The sequence below is a fragment of the Schistocerca nitens genome, chromosome 2 (assembly GCF_023898315.1).
Source record: "Schistocerca nitens isolate TAMUIC-IGC-003100 chromosome 2, iqSchNite1.1, whole genome shotgun sequence".
Taxonomy (NCBI): Eukaryota; Metazoa; Arthropoda; class Insecta; order Orthoptera; family Acrididae; genus Schistocerca; species Schistocerca nitens.
Window position 1 is genome coordinate 266476519 of NC_064615.1, and position 23106 is coordinate 266499624.

Genomic DNA, 23106 nt, shown 5'->3' on the forward strand with positions numbered 1-23106 from the left:
CGCCACAATCAGGACTGCATACGACCGAGGCACACAGGGCCAACACCCGGCATCATGGTGTGGGGAGCGATCTCCTACACTGGCCGTACACCACTGGTGATCGTCGAGGGGACACTGAATAGTGCACGGTACATCTAAACCGTCATCGAACCCATCGTTCTACCATTCCTAGACCGGCAAGGGAACTTGCTGTTCCAACAGGACAATGCACGTCCGCATGTATCCCGTGCCACCCAACGTGCTCTAGAAGGTGTAAGTCAACTACCCCGGCCAGCAAGATCTCCGGATCTGTCCCCCATTGAGCATGTTTGGGACTGGATGAAGCGTCGTCTCACGCGGTCTGCACGTCCAGCACGAACGCTGGTCCAACTGAGGCGCCAGGTGGAAATGGCATGGCAAGCCGTTCCACAGGACTACATCCAGCATCTCTACGATCGTCTCCATGGGAGAATAGCAGCCTGCATTGCTGCGAAAGGTGGATATACACTGTACTAGTGGCGACATTGTGCATGCTCTGTTGCCTGTGTCTATGTGCCTGTGGTTCTGTCAGTGTGATCATGTGATGTATCTGACCCCAGGAATGTGTCAATAAAGTTTCCCCTTCCTGGGACAATGAATTCACGGTGTTCTTATTTCAATTTCCAGGAGTGTATTAAGTGAACACAAGGAAACAGAAAAACTGCACAAAGAGAGCGAGCGATTAGGCTAAGGCGCTGGTTAAGACAGGGTCTCGTATTCGGGTGAACAGCGGTTCAAATCTCAGGCTGCCATCCACATTGACATTTCATGTGGTTTCTATAAATCGTTTAAGGAAGTGCCGATATGTTCTTTTGAAAACGACAAGGCTGATTTCTCCGCATACGTCCAAAATCCTTGCTTGTCCTCTGCCCCTAATAACCTCGTCATCGACGGGAGCTTAAACGCTAATCTTCGTTCGTTCCATAAAAAAGTTATAAACGCAATACAATGAAACATCACTTCACGGTAGAGGAACTGGACGAAACCAAGCTTAATTTATTAGACAATATCGTGAAGGCATAAAACAGTGGATACGCTTTTGCAATATGCAGGAAGTCCATAGGAAGAGATATAGTGCTACACATAAACTGTAATCACACTCATAACCAACAGCAGACAGCACTGATACACGTGCCTCATTCCATGTCACTTCTAGCTCGGAATTCAAGAGGTAACTCACACAGCAGGCAGAATAGCTCGGAACAATAGCTACGACATAAAGATAGCGCATAGAGAATTTCTGATGATCCACGTTCGACTTTTAAGTACGGGTACAAACACTGTTACAAGCTAACAGACCACACAAACTCTATACAACCTAAAACAAACATGTGCAGCAGATTATTGAAAGCAGTGACCATGTTTCGTAATCGTAGTGTAAATTCAATACACTGATGACGCTTTGGGGAGAAGAAGCGCGTCGTATCTGACGTATAAATGCATCACATTTCGTAGTTGCGGAAGTGACAATCTCAGTAAGTCAACAAGTCTGTGTCGAAAAATCAGTTTGGCAGATTTGCCATAAGAATAATATACCAAGTACTACGAAATAGTTTAGTAAGGTAACTTATTTTGCGTGTTTTCATGCACATCTGAGATACTGACTTGCAGACACCTATTCAGTACCATGAAGCATCCCCTCTCGCTAGAAAACTATAGCGAACTGCACGAAACTCTGCAGAGGATTGGCGCTTGGTGCAGGGAGTAGCAAGTGTCTAACAAAATAAACAGATATGACGAACTGCGAATAGATAGGCAGAAATACCGTTTACTATATGATTACACTAATGCAGAACAATCAGCGAAATCAATTTTTTCCATAAACTATCTTGGAGTATGTGTACGGAGCGATTTGAAATGGAACGGCCACATAAAAGTAATCGCGTGTCAGGCAGATGCCAGACAGATTCACTGGAAGAATTCCCAGAAAACGTAGTCCATCAATAAAGGAAGTAGCTTACAAAACACTCATTTGATTAAGACTTGAATATTGCACGTCAGCATGAGATCAGTACCATATAGGACTGAACGGGGAAATAGAGAAGTTCCAAAGAAGAAGAGCACATTTCGTTACAGGTTCACTTAGAAAAGCGAAAACGTCACGGAGATTCTCGGCCAGCTGTACTGGCAGACGCTGTGAGAGAGGCGTTCTGCACTTCTGTGTGGACTACTGTTAAAATTTCGAGAGCGTAAGATCCTAGAAGAGTCAACCAATATGTTGTTTCCTCCTAGATACATCTCGAGAAAAGATAAAAATAAGAGAGATTTGATCCCACGCGAAGGCTTACCAGCAACTGTTCCTCCCGTGAACCATATGCGGACAATTTACGGGGACGGGGGAAGCTGCGCCCAAGACAAGCACACCTGTTTCGATGGCAACCCAGACTTACTCAACAGGCTTGAGCTGAGATGCTCTGGCAGACCTCTATAAACACACCTACATGTACACGAAGTTCTCCTTGAGCCATTGTCTCTCAGTTCGAAAGCGACGGCGAGGTGCATTGTCTTGCTGAAGGCACAGATCACATGTGAGGTTCTGTAGGCGAATAGTCGGACGTACAGGATCAAACAGTGGGTCGCTGTGTCACTATCCAGTGAGAGACGCATCAGGAGTTGCCAAAAGGCACCCCTCACAAGCAGCCGTCTCTGATTCAAACTCTCTTGTGTGTGTGTGTATGTGTGTGTGTGTGTGTGTGTGTGTGTGTGTGTATCTGTATGTGTGTGAATAACAACGCTATTTGTGGTGTAACTGAGTAAGCTCAAGACGACCAATGCATTAAAAAATTTAGACGATTAAAGTGAACTGCCGGCCGGTGTGGCCCAGCGGTTCTAGGCGCTTCAGTCTGGAACCGCACGACCGCTACGGTCGCAGGTTCGAATCCTGCCTCGGGCATGGATGTGTATGATGTCCTTAGGTTAGTTAGGTTTAAGTAGTTCTAAGTCTAGGGGACTGATGACCTCAGATGTTAAGTCCCATAGTGCTTAGAGCCATTTGAACCATTTTTTTAAAGTGAACTGCGTCCTTTGGCATATGTATGTGATGTTAAACAACTACCAGCATTCTACAGTGGAAAATTTCCCTATACGTGTCTATACCTGTACTCTGAAAGTCACCATGCTGTATGTGGCCGATAGTGTACTGTGTACTATTGTCCCCCCTTCTCACCCCCCCCCCTCCCTCCTCCTCCTTTCATTCACGGACTACTGATGGAGGCGGTAAGAACGACTGTTGTTAAGTCTCCATACAGGCCGTAATTATTTCACCTTAACCTTCATGGCCACTAAGCAAGACGTGCGAGGACCGAAATAATACGTATCTCGGTTCTTCTCGAAACTCTGGTCTCGGAATTTCAAGTTTTTACGTGATGCATCATTCGTGTTTAAAACTCTAAACTGGCGTCTTTGTTACGGTTGGTTTATAAGTACATGGTCTAAGTACATTGAATTCAGTCGTTTTTGATACGCTGAGCTAAATATAGAACGTGACGAGCAGCGATCGCAGTTTCAGTTCAGAGCGGTCTGCAGCAGAAATTCAAAAAGAAAATGTGAACTATGAGGTTCAAATGGCTCTGAGCACTATGGGACTTAACTTCTGAGGTCATCAGTCCCCTAGCACTTAGAACTACTTAAACCTAACTAACCTAAGGACATCACACACATCCATGCCCGAGGCAGGATTCGATCCTGCGACCGTAGCGGTCGCGCGGGTCCAGACTGTAGCGCCTAGAACCGCTCGGCCACTCCGGCCGGCCGAACTACGAGGCTGATGTAGAGATGAGACATAGCTCTTCGAAGAATGCGAACATATTCTAGTTCCGATTAAGAATATAACTAAGTAATTGTTTTCTACTTGTCAACAAAAACACTTGCCAGAGCTCAGCAATTGACGAAAAACTGCTCCTTTTTTTGGACTGGAAGGAACACTCCCTGTGCATCGCTTTCCGTGTCAGTATTTATCCTAATCTCCTACGCAGCCGTGTCATCAATCAACTTTGTTCTTCCACGCTTTTTGGTTAATTTTTCACATGGGCTGTTGGGCTGTTACTTTTTGACTGCTGATACTTCAATCCCAATAGTTGCAAATGCTCTTATATCCATAGGATGACCATTTACAATGCCCGAGCAAATCTGATATTGCAGAACACTGCCTTGGTAACACTCATTCTGTGGAATATGAGAACACTGAGTTTCTGGTATGCACTTCCAGCGTTTGGGATAGTGTTATTATGGAAGCAGCTGAGATTAAATTACCAAGGGATCTTATAAATAGAGACGGAGGTTTCTGCTGTTTGGAATCCTGATCAAAGAATAAAGGGATAGAGTTAAATTATTTGCTCAGAAACTGGTTATTAACATTCACTGTCGATAATTTCTGACACTGGTCATCTTTGATTGTGTGGTGGCACTAGATTTGTGTGGTGTGTGTGTGTGTGTTTTGTCACTCTGTTTATGCCATGTTATGGTACTTGGTACGCTTAGCCCAGGATATCGAGGATTAAATTTGTTTTTATAGCGCTCTCTCGTTGCATTTGAGCCTATAAAGTTACGGGCTGTGCACATTTTGAAATAATGGCGATTGTCCAAGACGTCACCCGGTTGCATTCCCGGATGTTGTTTGGAGGTCAGAGTGGTTTATTCAATCATGTGTACAAGTTCGGCTTAATGATTTCGCTTCCAGTGAGACTCATAGTCTTTCTGCAGAAGATGCGAGTCTATTTAAGGATGTACGGTGCATAAATAATCATTTAGAAAAATTATTTTGATCGCAACGGATCGCAGAATTTCGCTCCAAGATCTGGAGTCTCGAACGCTTATCACGAAATCTTGTCTCTTGTATTTGACGTTATGCAACCTATCACAGAAAACAAAAATCTCCGGAGTACTACACTTCATGTGAATAAAGAAACTCTCTAATGTTGAATACATTAAGTAGTCGACGACTTAACGAAGACGGTACCACAAAAGACCACGCTCACAGTTGTCAAACTAATGTCATCAGACCTAAATTATGCAGTATACAGAAGAGCAAGTCGCCGACGAAAGAGGAATATTAGGAACTGAAACCCTATAAAAATATTGGAAATGCTTCATGGTAATTTAGATTCTATAATACGTTACTGAAATGTACATTACAATATTTGTTTTGGTATGGCTCCACGTCAGAGACTTTAACTACGAGCCACTCCTGCTCTAAAATACACTACTGGCCATTAAAATTGCTACACCACGACGATGACGTGCTACAGACGCGAAATTTAACCGACAGGAAGAAGATGCTGTGATATGCAAATGATTAGCTTTTCAGAGCATTCACACAAGGTTGGCGCCGGTGGCGACACCTACAACGTGCTGACATGAGGAAAGTTTCCAACCGATTTCTCATACTCAAACAGCAGTTGACCCGCGTTGCCTGGTGAAACATTGTTGTGATGCCTCGTGTAAGGAGGAGAAATGCGTATCATCACGTTTCCGACTTTGATAAATGTCGGATTGTAGCCAATCGCGATTGCGGTTTATCGTATTGCGACATTGCTGCTCGCGTTGGTCGAGATCCAATTACTGTTAGCAGAATATGGAATCGGTGGGTTCAGGAGGGTAATACGGAACTCCGTGCTGGATCCCAACGGCCTCGTATCACTAGCAGTCGAGATGACAGCCATCTTATCCACATGGCTGTAACGGATAGTCCAGCCACGTCTCGATCCCTGAGTATACATATGGGGACGTTTGCAAGACAACAACCATCTGCACGAACAGTTCGACGACGTTTGCAGCAGCATGGACTATCAGCTCGGAGACCGTGGCTGCGGTTACCCTTGACGCTGCATCACAGACAGGAGCACCTGCGATGGTGTACTCAACGATGAACCTGGGTGCACGAATGGCAAAACGTCATTTTTTCGGATGAATCCAGGTTCTGTTTACAGCATCATGATGGTTGCATCCGTGTTTGGCGACATCGCGGTGAACGCACATTGGAAGCGTGTATTCGTCATCGCCATACTGGCGTATCACCCGGCGTGATGGTATGGGGTGCCATTGGTTACACGTCTCTGTCACATCTTGTTCGCACTGACGGCACTTTGAACAGTGAACGTTACATTTCAGATGTATTACGACCCGTGGCTCTACCCTTCATTCGATCCCTGCGATACCCTACATTTCAGCAGGATAATGAACGACCGAATGATGCAGGTTTTGTACGGGCCTTTCTGGATACAGAAAATGATTGACTGCTGCCCTGGCCAGCACATTCTCCAGATCTCTCACCAACTGAAAAAGTCTGGTCAAAGGTGCCCGAGCAACTGGCTCGTCACAATACGCCAGTCACTACTCTTGATGAACTGTGGTATCGAGTTGAAGCTGCATGGGCAGCTGTACCTGTACACGCCATCCAAGCTCTGTGTGACTCAATGCCCAGGCGTATCAAGGCCGTTATTACGGCTAGAGGTGGTTGTTCTGGGTACTGATTTCTCAGGATCTATGCATCCAAATTGCGTGAAAATGTAATCACATGTCAGTTCTAGTATAATATATTTGTCCAATGAATACCCGTTTATCATCTGCATTTCTTCTTGGTGTAGCAATTTTAATGGCCAGTAGTGTGTGACAATAGGCAAATACAAGAGATTGACAGTCAGAAATTTCTGTCACCACAACTTGATAATAAATTCATTTTGGAGGAGCATACTACAGAAATGCTGAAGCGCCAAACCAAATCTTTATTTCTTGTGCGATATAAAAATAAGAAAACTGGTATACTTCGGTTGCATCATATGGGATCATTCTTTTGGGGCAACGTATCAAAGCAAGCTGCAGTTTTGAGTCCAAAAGTATATGATACGAATTATTTGTGGTGTGAACTCAAGAATGCCCCGCAAAGTCCTGATATTGGAATTGGTGATACTGACTACTGCCTAATTGAAATTTGTGATACATACCTCTTTTTTAAAACCTGCAGCTCAGTTCATGGAATCAATGCGAGAAACAAGAATAATGTTCATAACGATTTAAAGTCACTTACTTTGATGTTAAAGGTGTCCATTATACAGGATTACATGAAAACAGTAACCTTCCGACTCCCCATTCTTTAAAGAATCGAATTTCCATGTATAAAACAGGTTCAGACTTTCGATTATTTTACAAATGAGTTGAACTGGTAAATATTTGAGGGCTTAAGTGTCGTATAATGATGTAACTTTGAAGGGCCACTGTCAACAAAACGTGTTCCGAAAAGAGACAATTGTAAAGAAGTAATAAATTATAACATCAAGCACAAGTCGCTAAGTGCTCACATTCTCAAATACTGGAAGAATATAGTCTGCTTAACCATGTACGGAGGCTTCCCGGCAGTCGTTCGTCCCGCGAACCATACGCGACTGGAACAGGAAAGGGAGGTAATGACAGTGGCACGTAAAGTGCTCTCCGCCACACACCGTTGAGTGGCTTGCGGAGTATAAATGTAGATGCAGATGTAGATGTACCGTTAGTTACGATGCTTCAAGACATATACAAAGTTTACATCTTTATCATTTGATTTACTGCGTAAAAAACGTTTAACCTAAGATTGTACCTCTTAATGAGTAGATTACGACAGTATTTTAAATTTTTTTAATTTGGTCAATAATTATATGAAACACTGAAAAACAATGTTTTTTGCTCCTTACAGCTGTTAGATATGTAACCTGGAACTAGGATTGGCTAACTGTTGCACTCTTTACGTAATATAGATAGGGCGCGAAATACCTGTCTCCACTTGCAGTTGCTGATCACTTCCTTGTTGGATAAACGGCGTTTGCTTGATAAAATGTGTTAACTGCAATTTTGTTTTTGTTTTTTTGTACTTGGAATATGTTTTGAGGGACATCGAACGTGTGCGGCAAAGAAAACTGTCAAAAACACGTATTTTATGACATAAATGAAGGGGTCAAAATTTGGTAGGACTCTTCGGCACTCGAGTAACAAACACACAGCGACTACCAACACTGAAACTACGAGCCACCTCTATTTTAGACATGTGCTGGGAGAATGGAGGGCTTCAAACCAGTCTTCGGACCGGAGACCAAAACAACAACAAAAAGTACCCTTTGATATTCACTTCACAGAATCGAACTCCCACATGCAAAACAGCTTCAAACGTCTGTTTACTTTACAAGTGAGTTAATGTGTTAAATATTTGTCTTTAAGCGTGTAAGAGAGAAAAAGTTTAGGAAAGGTTTGAAATTGTGCTTACAATTTGTTGCAAGTTCTTAAGTGCTCTCATTATGAGAGCATATATGAATGTAATCTGGCTAATTCGCCTTCCATTTTAGGTAGAAGCTGGTATTCCATGTAGCTCAATGTTTATGACGCCATATCTCCAAACCTGTATGTCGTACAATATATTAAGTAACTTTGCAGGTATAGTAAGTGGTACACAGGATGATTCGGTGAGGTTGTTACAAATTTTCTGTGATGATGGAGAAGGATAGATGTATCAATTTGAGGTAAGGGACTCTGATTCGGAAACGACCGAGTCGTGAGTTCTGGTACCTCTGACAGTGAAATAGATGTAGCAATACTGTTTCTGCTACGGTTGTAGGGTAAGCAACTTCCAGAAATGTCTGGTAAATATGGGCTATAAAATGCGTACACTTCAAGATCTATGAGCACTTCTTCAAATTCGCTACCGTGAAACACATCTCTTCTTCGAAACAATTGCTGATATCTCACGAGGTATGCATTTTAGAGCGCACTTTTACTAGACTTTTTTCTCCTTGTTTCGGTCCATACTACCACCTCTGAAAGTTCCTTAGCAAAAACAATTCCGGTACATGTATTCCACTGTCGGAGATACCAGAGCGAATAGCGCTGATAACTTTCGACTTAGTCTATCCCGGACCAGGATCCCTGACCTCAAATTGGTACACTTACCTTCTCCATCACCCCGAAAGTTTGTAACGTCCTCACGGAGTCATCTTGTACCTAGATACTGTACGCAATGTGTGTTGCGAATAGAGTTATTAGTAAAAAAGTATTAAATTAAGACGGCGTGTCTCATATTGAAGTACGTATTACTGCGGGCCATTTTAAACAAAAAGTAATTTTTCACGGATCTCAGTGTTTAGGATGTCATATCTTCTGAACTATGTGTTGCTCAGTCGTATACACTCATGTTCAGAAAAAACAGAACACCTTGAACGTGCATATTCACAAAACTTGTACATTAGTATGTTCCGCAGAAATGATTGGAATTTCAGTCACCTCGGTTCAGCATGTGTCCTGTTGCCTAGTAGACGCAGTGTCCACCATGGGCCCTGATAACTTGTTCCATGCGTGATGGCATCTACTGGTATAAGGCAAGAATATGGTGTCCTGTCGTGTAGCCACCCATGCTCCATTCACCTGGTCCCAAAGTTCGTCTGTGGTGGTGACTGGCATTGGGTCACAGCGCTGAACCTGTCATTTCACCACATCCCACACATTTTCGACTGGCGGCAAGTCCCGAGATCTGGCTGGCCAGCGCAAAAGTCTGACATCCTGTGACACCAAAAAGGCACGTGTTTGTGTAGTAACATGTGGTCGTGCATTGTTTTGCTGAAAAATGACGTCTGAGTTGGGTTGTTTGGGCAAAGAGACTAAACAGCGAGGTCATCGGTCTCATCGGAGTAGGGAAGGACGGGGAAGGAAGTCGGCCGTGCCCTTTCAAAGGAACCATTCCGGCATTTTCCTGGAGCGATTTAGGGAAATCACGGAAAACCTAGATCAGGATGGCCGGACGCGGGATTGAACCGCTGTGTTCCCGAATGCGAGTCCAGTGTGCTAACCACAGCGCCACCTCGCTTGGTAATGGCGTCTGCGGTTTTGTGCAGAAAGGGCATGGTTACGACCGCAAGACGTCATTCACGTAGGACATACCGGTTACAGTGCTCTGTACACGCACCAACTGTGATTTGTTGTTGTGCTCAATAGCACCCCGTACCAAAAGGCCTTGAGTCTTGTGTGAATGCAGTCACTGTGATGTCGCTCCCCCTGTCTGCACCGAATCAAAATGCGGCCATCATTTTCAAATAAACAGAACATAGATTCTTCCTAAAACACCATCTGAAGCCATTCCTGTCCACAGTGACGTCGTTCCATACTGCCGTCTAGCATTTTTCTGCAAACTCATCAAAGGTAGGCGGAGAAGTGGACGACGGGCACATAACTTGTGCCATAATAAACGGCGACGGACTGTCATCTCTGATAGTGTATAATGTGTTACACTGTTCCACTGTTGCGCCAGAGTTGAGGAAGACTTAAATCTGTCCTGCAATGCCATTCGGATGACGTGTCAATCTTCTCGGGGGTGGTCTGGGTGGTGCGAACCCATCTCGTTGCGTTCTACGACCTTCCAAGAACCATTCTATATACACCCCTTGCACTGCCCAAACACTTTGTCCCTCACGAGCAGCAATTTCCCTGATGAATGCGTCACATTTTCTCACCCCAATAATGCGCCCTCTTTGAGACTCACTGATCTGACGGTACGGGTCGTGTACACATCTGCGAGGCATCCTGAACGTTTGCTGATGTCATAATGATCCATTACCTTCTGTTTATAGCGACAACGAGAGCCGCTGGCACATTTTACCAGTAGATGGTGTTACGCTGCGATATCGATGTTGTCCTTGAACCCGCCGACCGACATGGTTGAAATGCCAATCATTTCTGCAGAACGTACTAATGTACATGCCCTGTGAATATGAACGCCCTGTCTCTAGTCGTTCAAGGTGTTCTGTTTCTTCTGAACATGTGCGTAATTTCGTAGGTACCTTCGATAGAATATATGGATACTATCTTCTAAGTGTGTTGTGAACAAAGTTAGAAGCAAAGAAGTAATAAATCAAAACGTCGTGCGTGATGCTGAAGTTTTACTGCACGAAATGCGAAAATGTAATAAGCTATGAACTTTTTTCCTTCCTGCTCTTCGTCTTGTGTGTCAGCGTGATAAAGTTTCGTAAGCTTTTTAAACTATGTGTAAAGTTTGTTGGAAGTAGCTATGTTCTGTCATTCTCAAATACTGTATGAACGAAGTCTGTGTGTTTGCCCGCCGTCATTTACGTTGCTTCATGACAAACACACTGTTTCTTACTGCAATACGTAATTTATTGTGTTAAACTTTGAACATAGTCCTACACCTCTTAATGAGTAGATTATGACAGCATTTTAAATTTTTAGATTGGTTCACTAATTAATCAATCTTGGTTGCCTCTTCGCTGCAACTGGTATCGGGATCTGATACACTCGTAGTGTTCCTGGTATTACAAGGGGATCGCGCCTACTCGTCACCACCGATTCGTCCACATTTATGATATAATACAAGGTGATTCAGTTGTCCCTAACGTTGCCGTTTTATGTAACCCGCAATGTTATAGCTGGTCTTCATAAATCACGAGCGAGATTTTCATATTCTCTCGCTCGCTACGCGCAGTCTACAACTGCTGCAAGGAAATGAACACGATCTTTTTGTAGAAATTTAATGTAGTTAACTTTTTTACTGGGATAAAAAAGTATTCGCAATAGGCCGTAGTTATTGACTTAACCAAGAAAAACGTACAAAAGTGATCTTCAAACGCAGTCCTACTCCCACGCTCGGCCTCCCACCGGTCAGGATTTGTTGTATGCTATTCATGGCACTTCTTCCTACCACTGTGCAAATATCTGAGACTGCATGCATTATTTCCCACATTAGACCTAGTTGCGCCACCGGCTTAGTCGAGCACTTACAAATTGTAAAATCTACGTCTGTTTAAATTTTACCTAACAGTGTTGTGAGTTTTAGCAACATAACATAAACATCATTGCATTCGACAGGCCTTCTGACTACGCAACTACTGTGCTTGTAAGTGATAAGTTTGGATTGGATTGTTAACATAATTAGTTTTAGCGTAACGTATACAAAAGTTGTTTTTCGTTAATTACCCACACGGGCACGTTTAAATTAATAGAGTAAACGAAACAGACGATCATGCTGATGGTTTAGTAGCCCAATCAATAGAGAACAAGAAACGTCGAATATCGCGAATAGTTGGTGCAGTCGGAAATTTTGTACAGTATTAGAATCCTGACTGGTGAGGTACGAGTATGGAGTGGAGGTGCGTTTGAAGGTCACTTTTAAAACTTTTTCTTGAATAACTCGAAAACTGTAGCCTTCAGCGAAAATGTATCCTAAGTTTTTCTTGAATAACTCGAAATTTTCCCTTCAGCGAAAATATATCCCAGCACAAAATTTGAACTACATTAAATTTCCTACAAAAAGTTTTTTTCTGTAAGTTTGCGCGAAGCGAGAGAATATGAAAATCTCGCGCGTGGTTTATGACGGCCAGCTATAAAAATACGGGTTACGTAAAGTGACAGCGGTAGGGGCAGCTGACTTACCCTGTGTACAGGACTTGGCCAGAAATGAAAGTGAGGAAAGTGGGAGCTCCAAATGGTCAAGCATTTAGAAAAAAGCGGCATTTTTGGCGAGAATCAGACGAGCCATGAGCCATCTACGTTAACGTAGTTTCCAGGCAACGGCTGGTGTAGTGGAAAGAGTACAGACTGGAAATCGGAGGGTGGTGGGGCCTAGCCCATGTCGAGACCCTTTCTATTTATTTTTACACACACCAAAAAAGGTTTTGTATCACCTCGGTTCCCAAAACTCCTGAAGATAGATGTTGACTGAGGATACTGTAGCACAGACACAGTCCCTTTGACTGTTATTAAACCCGCCCAAGCCGGCCGCGGTTCTAGGCGCTTCAGTCCGGAACCACGCGACTGCTACGGTTGCAGGTTCGAATCCTGCCTCAGGCGTGGATATGTGTGTTGTTCTTAGGTTAGTTAGGTTTAAGTAGTTAGTTAGGTTTAAGTAGTTCTGTTCTAGGGGACTGATGCCCTCAGTTGTTAAGTCCCATAGCGCTCAGAGCCATTTGAACCATTTTTTGAAACCCGCCCAAAGATGTAAACAACCATGCATGAGCAGCGCCTATTAGATGGAGGGTGTTCGACAGCCTATCAGTTCTAGTCATTCCACCAGAATGGAGGTAGGCTACACGGCTCGTGTTTTCTGTAGTTCAATCTTGCCTAGACGGTCAATACCGCGGTTCGATCGCGTCCGCATTGTTACTTTGTGCCAGGAAGGGCTCTCAACAAGGGAAGTGCCCAGGCGTCTCGGAGGGACATGGAGAAGATACAGAGAGACAGGAACTGTCGGTGACATGCCTCACTCAGGCCGCCCAAGGACTACTACTGCAGTGGATGACCGTTGCCTACAGATTATGGCTCGGGGGGAACCCTGACAGCAACGCCACCATGTTGAATAATGCTTTTCGTGCAGCTACAGGACGCCACAGGACGTCGTGTTACGACTCAAATTGTGCGCAATAGGCTGCATGATGTGCTACTACACTCCCGACGTCCATCGCGAGGACCATCTTCGTAACCACGACACCGTGCAGCGCCGTACAGGTAGGCAGAACAACATGCCGAAATGACCGCTCAGGATTGGCTTCACGTTCTCTTCACCGATGAGTGTCGCATATGCCTTCAACTAGACAATCGTCGGAGACGTGTTTGGAGGCAACTTGGTCAGGCTGAATGCCTTAGACACACTGTCCAGCGAGTGCAGCAAGGTGGAGTTTCCCTGATGTTTTGGGGTGGCTTTATGTGGGGCCGACGTACGCCTCTGGTGGTCATGAAAGGCTCCATAACGGCTGTACGATACGTTAATGCCATCCTCCGACCGATTGTGGAACCATATCGGCAGCATATTGGCGAGGCATTCGTCTCCATGGACGACAATTCGCGCCCCCATCGTGCACATCTTGTGAATGACTGCCTTCAGGATAACGACATCGCTCAACTAGAGTGGCAAGCATGTTCTCCAGACATGAACTTTATTGAACACGCCTGGGATAGATTGGCAAGGACTCTTTATGAAGGACGTGACCCACCAACCACTCTGAGGGATCTACGCCGAATCGCCGTTGCGGTGTGGGACATGTGGACAAACAGTGGACTGTGGATAGTATGCCACGACGGATACAGCCATGCACCAATGCAAGAGGACGTGATACTGGGTATTAGAGGTACCAGTGTGTACAGCAATCTGGACCACCACCTCTGAAGGTCTCGCTGTATGGTGGTACAACATGCAATGCATGGTTTTCATAAGCAATAAAAAGGGCGGAAACGATGTTTATGTTGATCTCTATTCCAATTTTCTGTACAGGTTCCTGAACTCTCGGAAAAAAAAGTGTGTGAAATCTTATGGGACTTAATTGCTAAGGTCATCAGTCCCTAAGCTTACACACTACTTAACCTAAATTATCCTAAGGACAAACACACATACGCTTGCCCGAGGGAGAACTAGAACCTCCGCCGGCACCAGCCACACCGTCCACGATTGCAGCGCCTAAGACCGCTCGGCTAATCCCGCGCGGCTCTCTCGGAACTGAGGTGATACAAAACTTTTTTTGATGTGTGTGTTAATCTTCTCTTTTTACGTTACTTACACGGCAAATAAACCGAAATAATGCTCATTATAATGTATTTGTTAATGTTTTCGTAAAAGACACGAAAAGGAAAGGCAAAGGAAAACTTGCAATATACAAATAAATGTCCAGGAAAAGATTGCAAGTCATGTTGGTGACTGAGGACAGTGTACTGAACAACATTGCGTTAGTGTTTATTTAATTTGCAAGTGGCAACAGCAAACCATTAATGCTAATTTTGCCCTGGACAGCTTGTCAAGTGCTGACGTGTAGAAACGTGGACGCAAAACGTTTAATGTATACTGAGAGGCGTATTCGAGTAAGTGTTGCAGTTACGATCGTAGAGAAAAAATCAGGTTGTAAATTATGTGACGTGTTTGCGGGAAGACTGTCAGACATAGGGAAAACAGAACTAACGCACTGAAGTGGGTACATTTTAAGGTACGAATGATTACAATATCCGCACTTATATACCTAACACTATGTATAATTATATAGTTTTATTATTTTACATTGTTGACTTAGACGTGCTGGAGCGACGTTCATTGTAAAAGTAGTGGAAGCAGTAATTACCTCGGCATCCTGCAGACGTTACAAACGCAGCATTTTTACAATAACATGGTTGTTTTAAAGTTTGTACAGAAAAACGACCGTCGTTTACATTCATAGAAGGTGATCTCGAATCACACAGTGTGGCTGCAGATGAACAGTAACACAACAGGCCACCAGATATTCGGAATGGTAGCTGATGGTGTACAGTGTAATGTACTTTGATTCAGTCTTCTTGGGGTACGATTTATTTTTCTCTTCCATTGAGATAAGAGCAGTTTTTAAGCTTTATGGCAGTTTATTTATCTGGCGACAAAAATAGACACTGTAGGGTTGTACTAAGGAAGTAAACTCGTATCCCTTTAATACTAGACAACGGCAATCCTTCATCTCGAAAGATCTCTTCGTATCACTGAGAATTTGTTTGTACGCCCACGAGCCAGTTAATATAAGAAATGTGTCTCATGCACGAAAGACTTAATTCTCAATCACAACTTTTCTTTGTCTTACCATTTCACACCCTTTATGAAAATATTAATAAATACAACATACTGCGCATTATTTCGGTTTACTTGACGTACAAGCAACGTAAAAATTACAAATGAGCAAAAGGTTCCACGCAGAGCCTCGACCACACGACCCTTTGATTACTGTTCTGTACTCATCCCGCTGCTCCAGCCGCCACCTGGAGCCCACGCCAACATAAACGGCTCGTACCCTGCCCGACCCGCTTCAGAAATGCTGTTTTACTCTGACCGCTTGGAGCACCTATTTCTGTCACTTTCATTTCTGGGCAAGATTCAAAATGGTTCAAATGGCTCTGAGCACCATGGGACTTAACATCTGTGGTCATCAGTCCCCCAGAACTTAGAACTACTTAAACCTAACTAACCTAAGGACATCACACACATCGATGCCCGAGGCAGGATTCGAACCTGCGACCGTAGTGGTCACGCGGTTCCAGACTGAAGCGCCTAGAACCGCACGGCCACACCGGCCGGCTCTGGGCAAGACCTACATAAGCCACATATTTGGATGAAATAGGCACGGAAACCTTGTTAATAATACGGAAGATATGAGTTCGTGTCGTGCTACTTACTTGAGGCACTGGAGAAGCTGCTGGTGTGACGTGCCCAGCTTAGGGGCGCGCTCCCTGGGGCTGGAGAGGGCAGAGCAGTGGTTTCTAACACACTACCGCTGAGAGTAATCAAATACTAGCTAGTATTCCCCCCCCTCCCCTCCCACACCATTGTCAACATTAGATCCTAATTAAAAAGCAATTTTCTTTGCATACTTGAATTTTTAAAAGGACGAAAAGTAATTGATATTTAGTTTCTGCAGTTTTATTAAACCACGAACTAATAAGCCAATAAGACAATTAATATTGCTCATTTTTAACAATCTTTTTATAGACGTGACGAAAAAATTGTCAGTGGACAGCGACTGCTACGTACAACTCATTCGCAGAAAAGAAAGCTAATTATCCAAATTAGGAGTAAATAATTGAAATAAATGGTTGTAGCTCCGTCATTAGTTGCATTGAGAAGTGTCTTCTATTTTATTTCTTGATGATTACTCGTTTCAGACGCCTGTCTCCATTTTCAGACCATCCGTATCGTAAGTGTGATAAACACAAGCGGTGGCCTTTGTACGAAATATCAACAACAGTAAATAGACCACATGGGACGGACATTAGAGAACTAATGTCCGCCCCATGTCGTATGTTTACTCATGCTGAGTCGGTCATAGTGCCACTTTGGTCATCACTGCAGGGGCAGTTTTTGTACATAGGATATTGTCTGTATTTGTCACACGATACGGATGGTTTGAAAATGGACACAGGTGTCCGAAGCTAGTCGTCATCAAGAAGTAAAAAAAAAAAAAATTAGTTCTCAGTGCAACGTATGACAGAACTACAACCATTTATATCAATTAGAAAACAAGTTACGGAACTAGTTTTCACCTGCAACATGCTACAAGTTCGTAAGAGTAAATATTTGCTACAAAACATGCTTCTTCTGCAACATGCTTCCTCTGCACCGCTTCTCTCCCTAGCAACACGTACTTCATCCACTCTCTGCACACCCATTTAAAAAAAAAGCAAATTAAATTTTGGGCATTATTTATTTTTTTAAGATAACGTCCAGGTTAGCTACAATAAGTTTTATATTCTTTAGTACGACAGCTGTCTCGGCTCTACTGCCATTCTCAAGTGACCTACGAATACAGCATCAGTGAAATTATCTACATATGCAGTCTGTTGGGGCACCTTTGTATCACTTTTTTCCTTTTTTGAAAATACTGGACGCAAAATAAGTTACATATCAGAACAGCACTGTAAAATTTTATATTAGGAGAGTGAAAATTTACACTAACTGTGCCCTAACAGATTAAAATTTCTATTTTAATACTGGGACAAAGTTACACTGTCATGTTGGATAACTTTAAACTAGTCTTACAAAACGTAGTATTTCCCTTATATCTAATCATCACAGAAGTAAATCGGGTAAGAAAGAAGTAAAAACAAGTAGTGCTAATTCAGTACTTGCAGGTTTACTTTGAAATATCGAGATATCTGTATAGATCTGGCATTGTTCGAATTAAATCAGTGGCGCCAAAAGCTCTGTTCACAGCCAGTGCTAATGAATTGTAATCATAAGCCTGAAAGAGCAAGTAGGCGTTAGCAGCAGCTAATTGAAACAAAAGTAGTAAGTTGTAGAAAGATACCCTGACTGGTAAAACGTTACCCTGCTTAACTGTTTGGGGGTTGTCCATGTGAATAGTTATACATTGGAGTAGTAGATTGGTACATACGTCTAGTTTCATTTGAATTCCATATTGCATCTATAGTAAAGTGTCTTTGCCTAATTCGTAGAGATTACATGGCATTTAGCAGCTATGGAATGCGTTTTTCCACTTACTTGATAGTTCGTTTACTATGAAGTATGATTTTACATTTGTTTGACAGTTTGTTTACTCTGATGCTATATGTTTACAAAGTATAGTTAGCTAAGTAACTGTAACGTTATATTTCACTGATTGAATTTTGCTGTGAATTATTTCTTTGGTCTGAGTATGTTTTGCTGTCTGTATCTACTATCTCTTCTCGTGTACCATGTAATTGTGTTTATGGTCGTGTCTTCGTTTAGCATGTCGTCTGGATAGTCTTTTTTGTGGTGTTGTATCTCCTGTTCTTGGAGTATTTTCGTGGTAAGCCGTTTCCCTAATCTGTGTAGTATCTGCAACGCAGTCTCGATTTTCTTGGCTGTGTGATTTTGGCTTTTATGTGTAAAAAGAGGCTAGATTGATTACTGTCAGTGTTACTGCTGTGTTCTTTGAACATGATACTAAAATTTCGTCCTTTTTGGCCGATACAGAAATTATTGCGATTGTAGCAAGTGATTTAATATATTCCCAGATTGGTATATTCTGAGGTTTTGGTTTTGCCTGAATGCATGTTTATTATGACATTACGGAAGCCAAGTTTGATGTACATGTTCTTGAACAGTGAGTTTATCTTGTTTGATTTACCATTCCGGGAAATCACACTTTATAGTAAGCGGACTATCAAATAAGTGACAAAACGTATCGCATACGTTTATAATTCCAATATGTCATGTAATCTCTACGAATTAGACAATGACAGTTTACTGTCGATGCAATATGGAAGTCAAATTGAACTAGACGTAAGTACCAATGTACTATTCCATTGCATAATCATTCACATGAACAACCACATGTGTAGACAATTTCACCAATGCTGTATTCGCAGATTACTTGAGAATAGCAATGAAGCTGAAACAACTATAGTAATGAAGAATATTAATTTATTGTAACTAGTCTCGACGTTTCCTTTTGAAAATGTCATATTATGACGTGTATTATGCTGCGGGCCCAATCGAACAAAAAAATTGTGCATTATACTTATTTTGAATGAAGTGATGCCCACTGGCTGTAAAATATTTTTTCACAAAAGTCGCAATTGGTTAGAAGACGGATCCTGAGGTGACAAAGATTCTTTTTAATAAGCGATAGCGGAAAGGTAACTGCATTAGAGCCACTCCCCGTCATTGACGGCAAGGAATAAACAAATAGCGCGCTAAAAATGGTAGTCCATATTTAAGGGGATGGCAGAACCGTGCCACGAGCACGGAGATGTTTGCGCGACAGTATATTTATACCTTCTCTACTTACTTATTGAGTGGCAGTTATTGAAAGACCTTAGACTGGCAATTCTTTCTGTCTAGAAACTACTACTATTACTACTACTACTGCTAGTACTGCCAGTGCTATCAATAATAATAATAATACTGTGTGGGGGCTACATCAGTGAGTGGCCATTACATAATTACTGTTGTGTTCTGCTGTCGGGTAGTTCTTTTATTGTTACGAACCGGATAATTCAGCAATTTCTGGTCTCCAGAATGAAATTTTCACTCAGCTGCAAAGTGTGTGCTGATATGAAATTTCCTCGAAGATTAAAACTGTGTGCCGGATTGAGACTCGAAGTCGGAACATTTACCTTTCGTAGGCGAGTGCTCTAACAGCTGAGCTATCCACGCATGACTCGGGATACAAAAAAATGGCTCTGAGCGCTATGGGACTTAATTGCTGAAGTCATCAGTCCCCTAGAACTTAGAACTACTTAAACATAACTAACCTAAGGACATCACTCACATCCATGTCCGAGGCAGGATTCGAACCTGTGAGCGTAGTGGTCGCGCGGTTCCAAACTGTAGCGCCTAGAACCGCTCGGCCACACCGGCCGGCTCGGGATACATCCTCAGAGCTTTACTTCTGCCAGTATGATGTCTCCTATCTTTCGTTTTCTTCTGCCAGGAAGTTTCGTATCATTTCTCACTCCGCAGCAGAGTTAAGATTTCATTGTGGAGACATCCCACAGCCTGTGGCTAAGCCATGTCCCCGCGGTATTCTTTCTTCCAGGAGTGGTAGTATTGCAAGTTTCGCAGGAGAGCTGCTGTGAAGTTTGGAAGGCAGGGGAGGAAAGGTGGTGAGTCGTGCTTGGGATGCTCAGTTGTTAGAAGGCTTGCCCGCGAAAGACAAAGGTCCCGAGTTCGATTCTCGGTTCGGCATACAGTTTTAATCCGCTAGGAAGTTTTAATTTGAGGTCTGTTACGAAAACTACGTACAACTCGGAGAGAGGATTTTCATGAGACATTTAGGCATATGTGACGTATAGGGCTCAGTCTTATTGCCATAACTGAATTTAAACACTACAAAGTACTTGTGTAGTGGGTGAACTGCGATAGGAAGATGTTGTTCGCAAGCTGCAGCGTCCACCACTATTTGAAGGAAAGATAATGTAATTATTTGTGACTTCTGCGATCAATATTACGAGGTAGTGATAATAGTCGAGTTTTTTAAAAATAATTTAGTTTTACAACCGGGGCACAATTCCTTGTTTTTCCCCTCAGAAAATTACATTTTAGCCCTACTCGTGGGGTAGCTAACCCCAGGCTGGGGACGACTCCACTAGGGCAGAGGGTGGAGCACGCGACTGACCTGCACCCTGTCGGCGCGCCGCGCCACTCCCACGACGGTGACGCCGTGTCGGAGCAGGGCGCGCACCACTGCGGCGCCGATGCCCGCGCTGGCGCCAGTCACCACCGCTACACGGCCCCGCCAGCGATCCATGTCTCTGGTCTCTGGTACCGTCTGGCGCCGCGGCGCCGCCAGCGGCTCTTATATATGCGGCGACCTCGCCTCGCTAATCGTAGCTGCCGCGCCATCTGCGGACGTAGAGTGGCCGAGGTCGGGCGGGAGGTTGGCGAAGCCTCGCAGCCGGCAGGCGCGCCGCTCCATTCCCAGCACCTCGCCGGCTGATCGCCTTACCTGGAGCCTCCAGCACCTCACCCTGTCATCACGACATCCCGACTGCACGTGGCACATTGCCGCCGGTCAATCCTGTCGCGTCGCGCAGGAGTGACTGGACACGCCCGTCCGACGTGACGCTGTCACATAAACTTTCATATCAAACGTACTTTCACCGTTTTCAGACGTTTATTTATTACTAACAGCAGTCGTGCTCTACCGTTGCTGCTGGAGCAGAAAATCGAAACAGATCAAATGTGGAAAAGTATTTTTTTTTTTTCGTAAGAACTAAAACGAACGTGACAGATGTGAAAATTACCCAGTTATCAGTTTAATAAACACAGCTGCAAAATACTAAGACGAATTATTTACAGACGAATGGAAAAACTGGTAGAAGCTGACCTCGGGGAAGATCAGTTTGGATTCCGTAGAAATATTGGAACACGTGAGGCAATACTAACCTTACGACTCATCTTAGAAGAAAGATTAAGGAAAGGCAACCCTACGTTTCTAGCATTTGTAGACTTACAGAAAGTTTTTGACAATGTTGACTGGAATACTCTCTTTCAAATTCTGAAGGTGGCAGGGGTCAAATAAATTGAGTGAAAGGCTATTGTAGTGGACTGACAAGGCAGCCAGTCCACAGTGACGGGTAGCCGAAAGGCACACGTACACACACGCCGACTGGCGTGAAGTCTGAAACAGGATACTTGATGAAAGCTATAAAGAAAAGAACGGAGCTTCTCGTATACTTAACTTTAATTTCTTGTTGTACATTGCTCTTGATAATACAAGTGAGACTCTCTCCAGATATGGTTAATGGCGCCTTGCTAGGTCGTAGCCATGGACTTAGCTGAAGGCTATTCTAACTGTCTCTCGGCAATTGAGAGAAAGGCTTCGTACGTGTAGTCGCTAGCAATGTCGTCCGTACAACTGGGGCGAGTGCTAGTCAGTCTCTCGAGACCAGCCGCGTGGTGGCGCTCGGTCTGCGATCACTGCCAGTGGCGACACGCGGGTCCGACATGTACTAATGGACCGCGGCCGATTTAAGCTACCACCTAGCAAGTGTGGTGTCTAGCGGTGACACCACAGCTATTTACAGTTTGTACAGCAAACCAGGTGGCAGTTATAAGAGTCGAGGGGCGTGAAAGGGAAGCAGTGGTTGGGAAGGGAGTGAGGCAGGGTTGTAGCCTCTCCCCGATGTTATTCAATCTGTATATTGAGAAAGCAGTAAAGGAAACAAAACAAAAATTCGGAGTAGGTATTAAAATCCATGGAGAAGAAATAAAAACTCTGAGGTCTGTCGGTGGCATTGTAATTCTGTCAGAGACAGCAAAGGACCTGGAAGAGCAGTTGAATGCAATGGACAGTGTCATGAAAGGAGGGTATAAGATGAACATAAAAAAAAGCAACACGAGGATAATGGAATGTAGTCGAATTAAGTCGGGTGATGCTGAGAGAATTAGATTAGGAAATGAGACATTTAAAGTAGTAAACGAGTTTCGCTATTTGGGGAGCAAAATAACTGATGATGGTCGAAGTAGAGAGGATATAAAATGTACACTGGCAATGGCAAGGAAACCGTTTCTGAAGAAGAGAAGTTTGTAAACATCGAGTATAGATTTAAGTGTCAGGAAGTCGTTTCTGAAAGTATCTGTAAGGAGTGTAGCCATGTATGGAAGTGAAACATGGACGATAAATAGTTTAGACAAGAAGAGAATAGAAGCTTTCGAAATGTGGTGCTACAGAAGAATGCTGAAGATTACACGGGTAGATCACATAACTAATGAGGAGGTATTGAATAGAATTGGGGAGAAGAGAAATTTGTGGCATAACTTGACAAGAAGAAGGGACCGGTTGGTAGGACATGTTCTGAGGCATCAAGTGATCACAAATTTAGCATTGGAGGGCAGCGCTGAGGGTAAAAATTGTAGAGGGAGACCAAGAGATGAATACACTAAGCAGATTCAGAAGGATGTAGGTTGCAGTAAGTACTGGGAGATGAAGAAGCTTGCACAGGATAGAGTAGCATGGAGAGCTGCATCAAACGTCTCAAGACTGAAGACCACAAGAACAACAACAAAACAAACGTCCCATTACGATTATCATATGGCTCACTTGTATACGTTGAAAGATACAGAGAACCGTGAAAGAGAATTGTAACATTCCCGTATAAATAAAAAATATAAAAACTAATGATACGTAACATTCC

At 43.5% G+C, this 23106-nt stretch overlaps 1 protein-coding gene across 1 annotated transcript in view; it reads right to left on the reverse strand.

Moving 5' to 3' along the window:
- The window catches only part of LOC126236007 (farnesol dehydrogenase-like), a 57363-nt gene extending 36618 nt beyond the window's left edge, over positions 1-20745 (reverse strand). The window contains exon 1 of the mRNA XM_049945015.1: positions 20586-20745. Within this exon, the coding sequence (XP_049800972.1) occupies positions 20586-20717 (132 nt within the window). The 5' untranslated portion in view covers positions 20718-20745. The remainder of the gene's footprint in view (positions 1-20585) is intronic.
- Positions 20746-23106: the final 2361 nt, after the last annotated feature.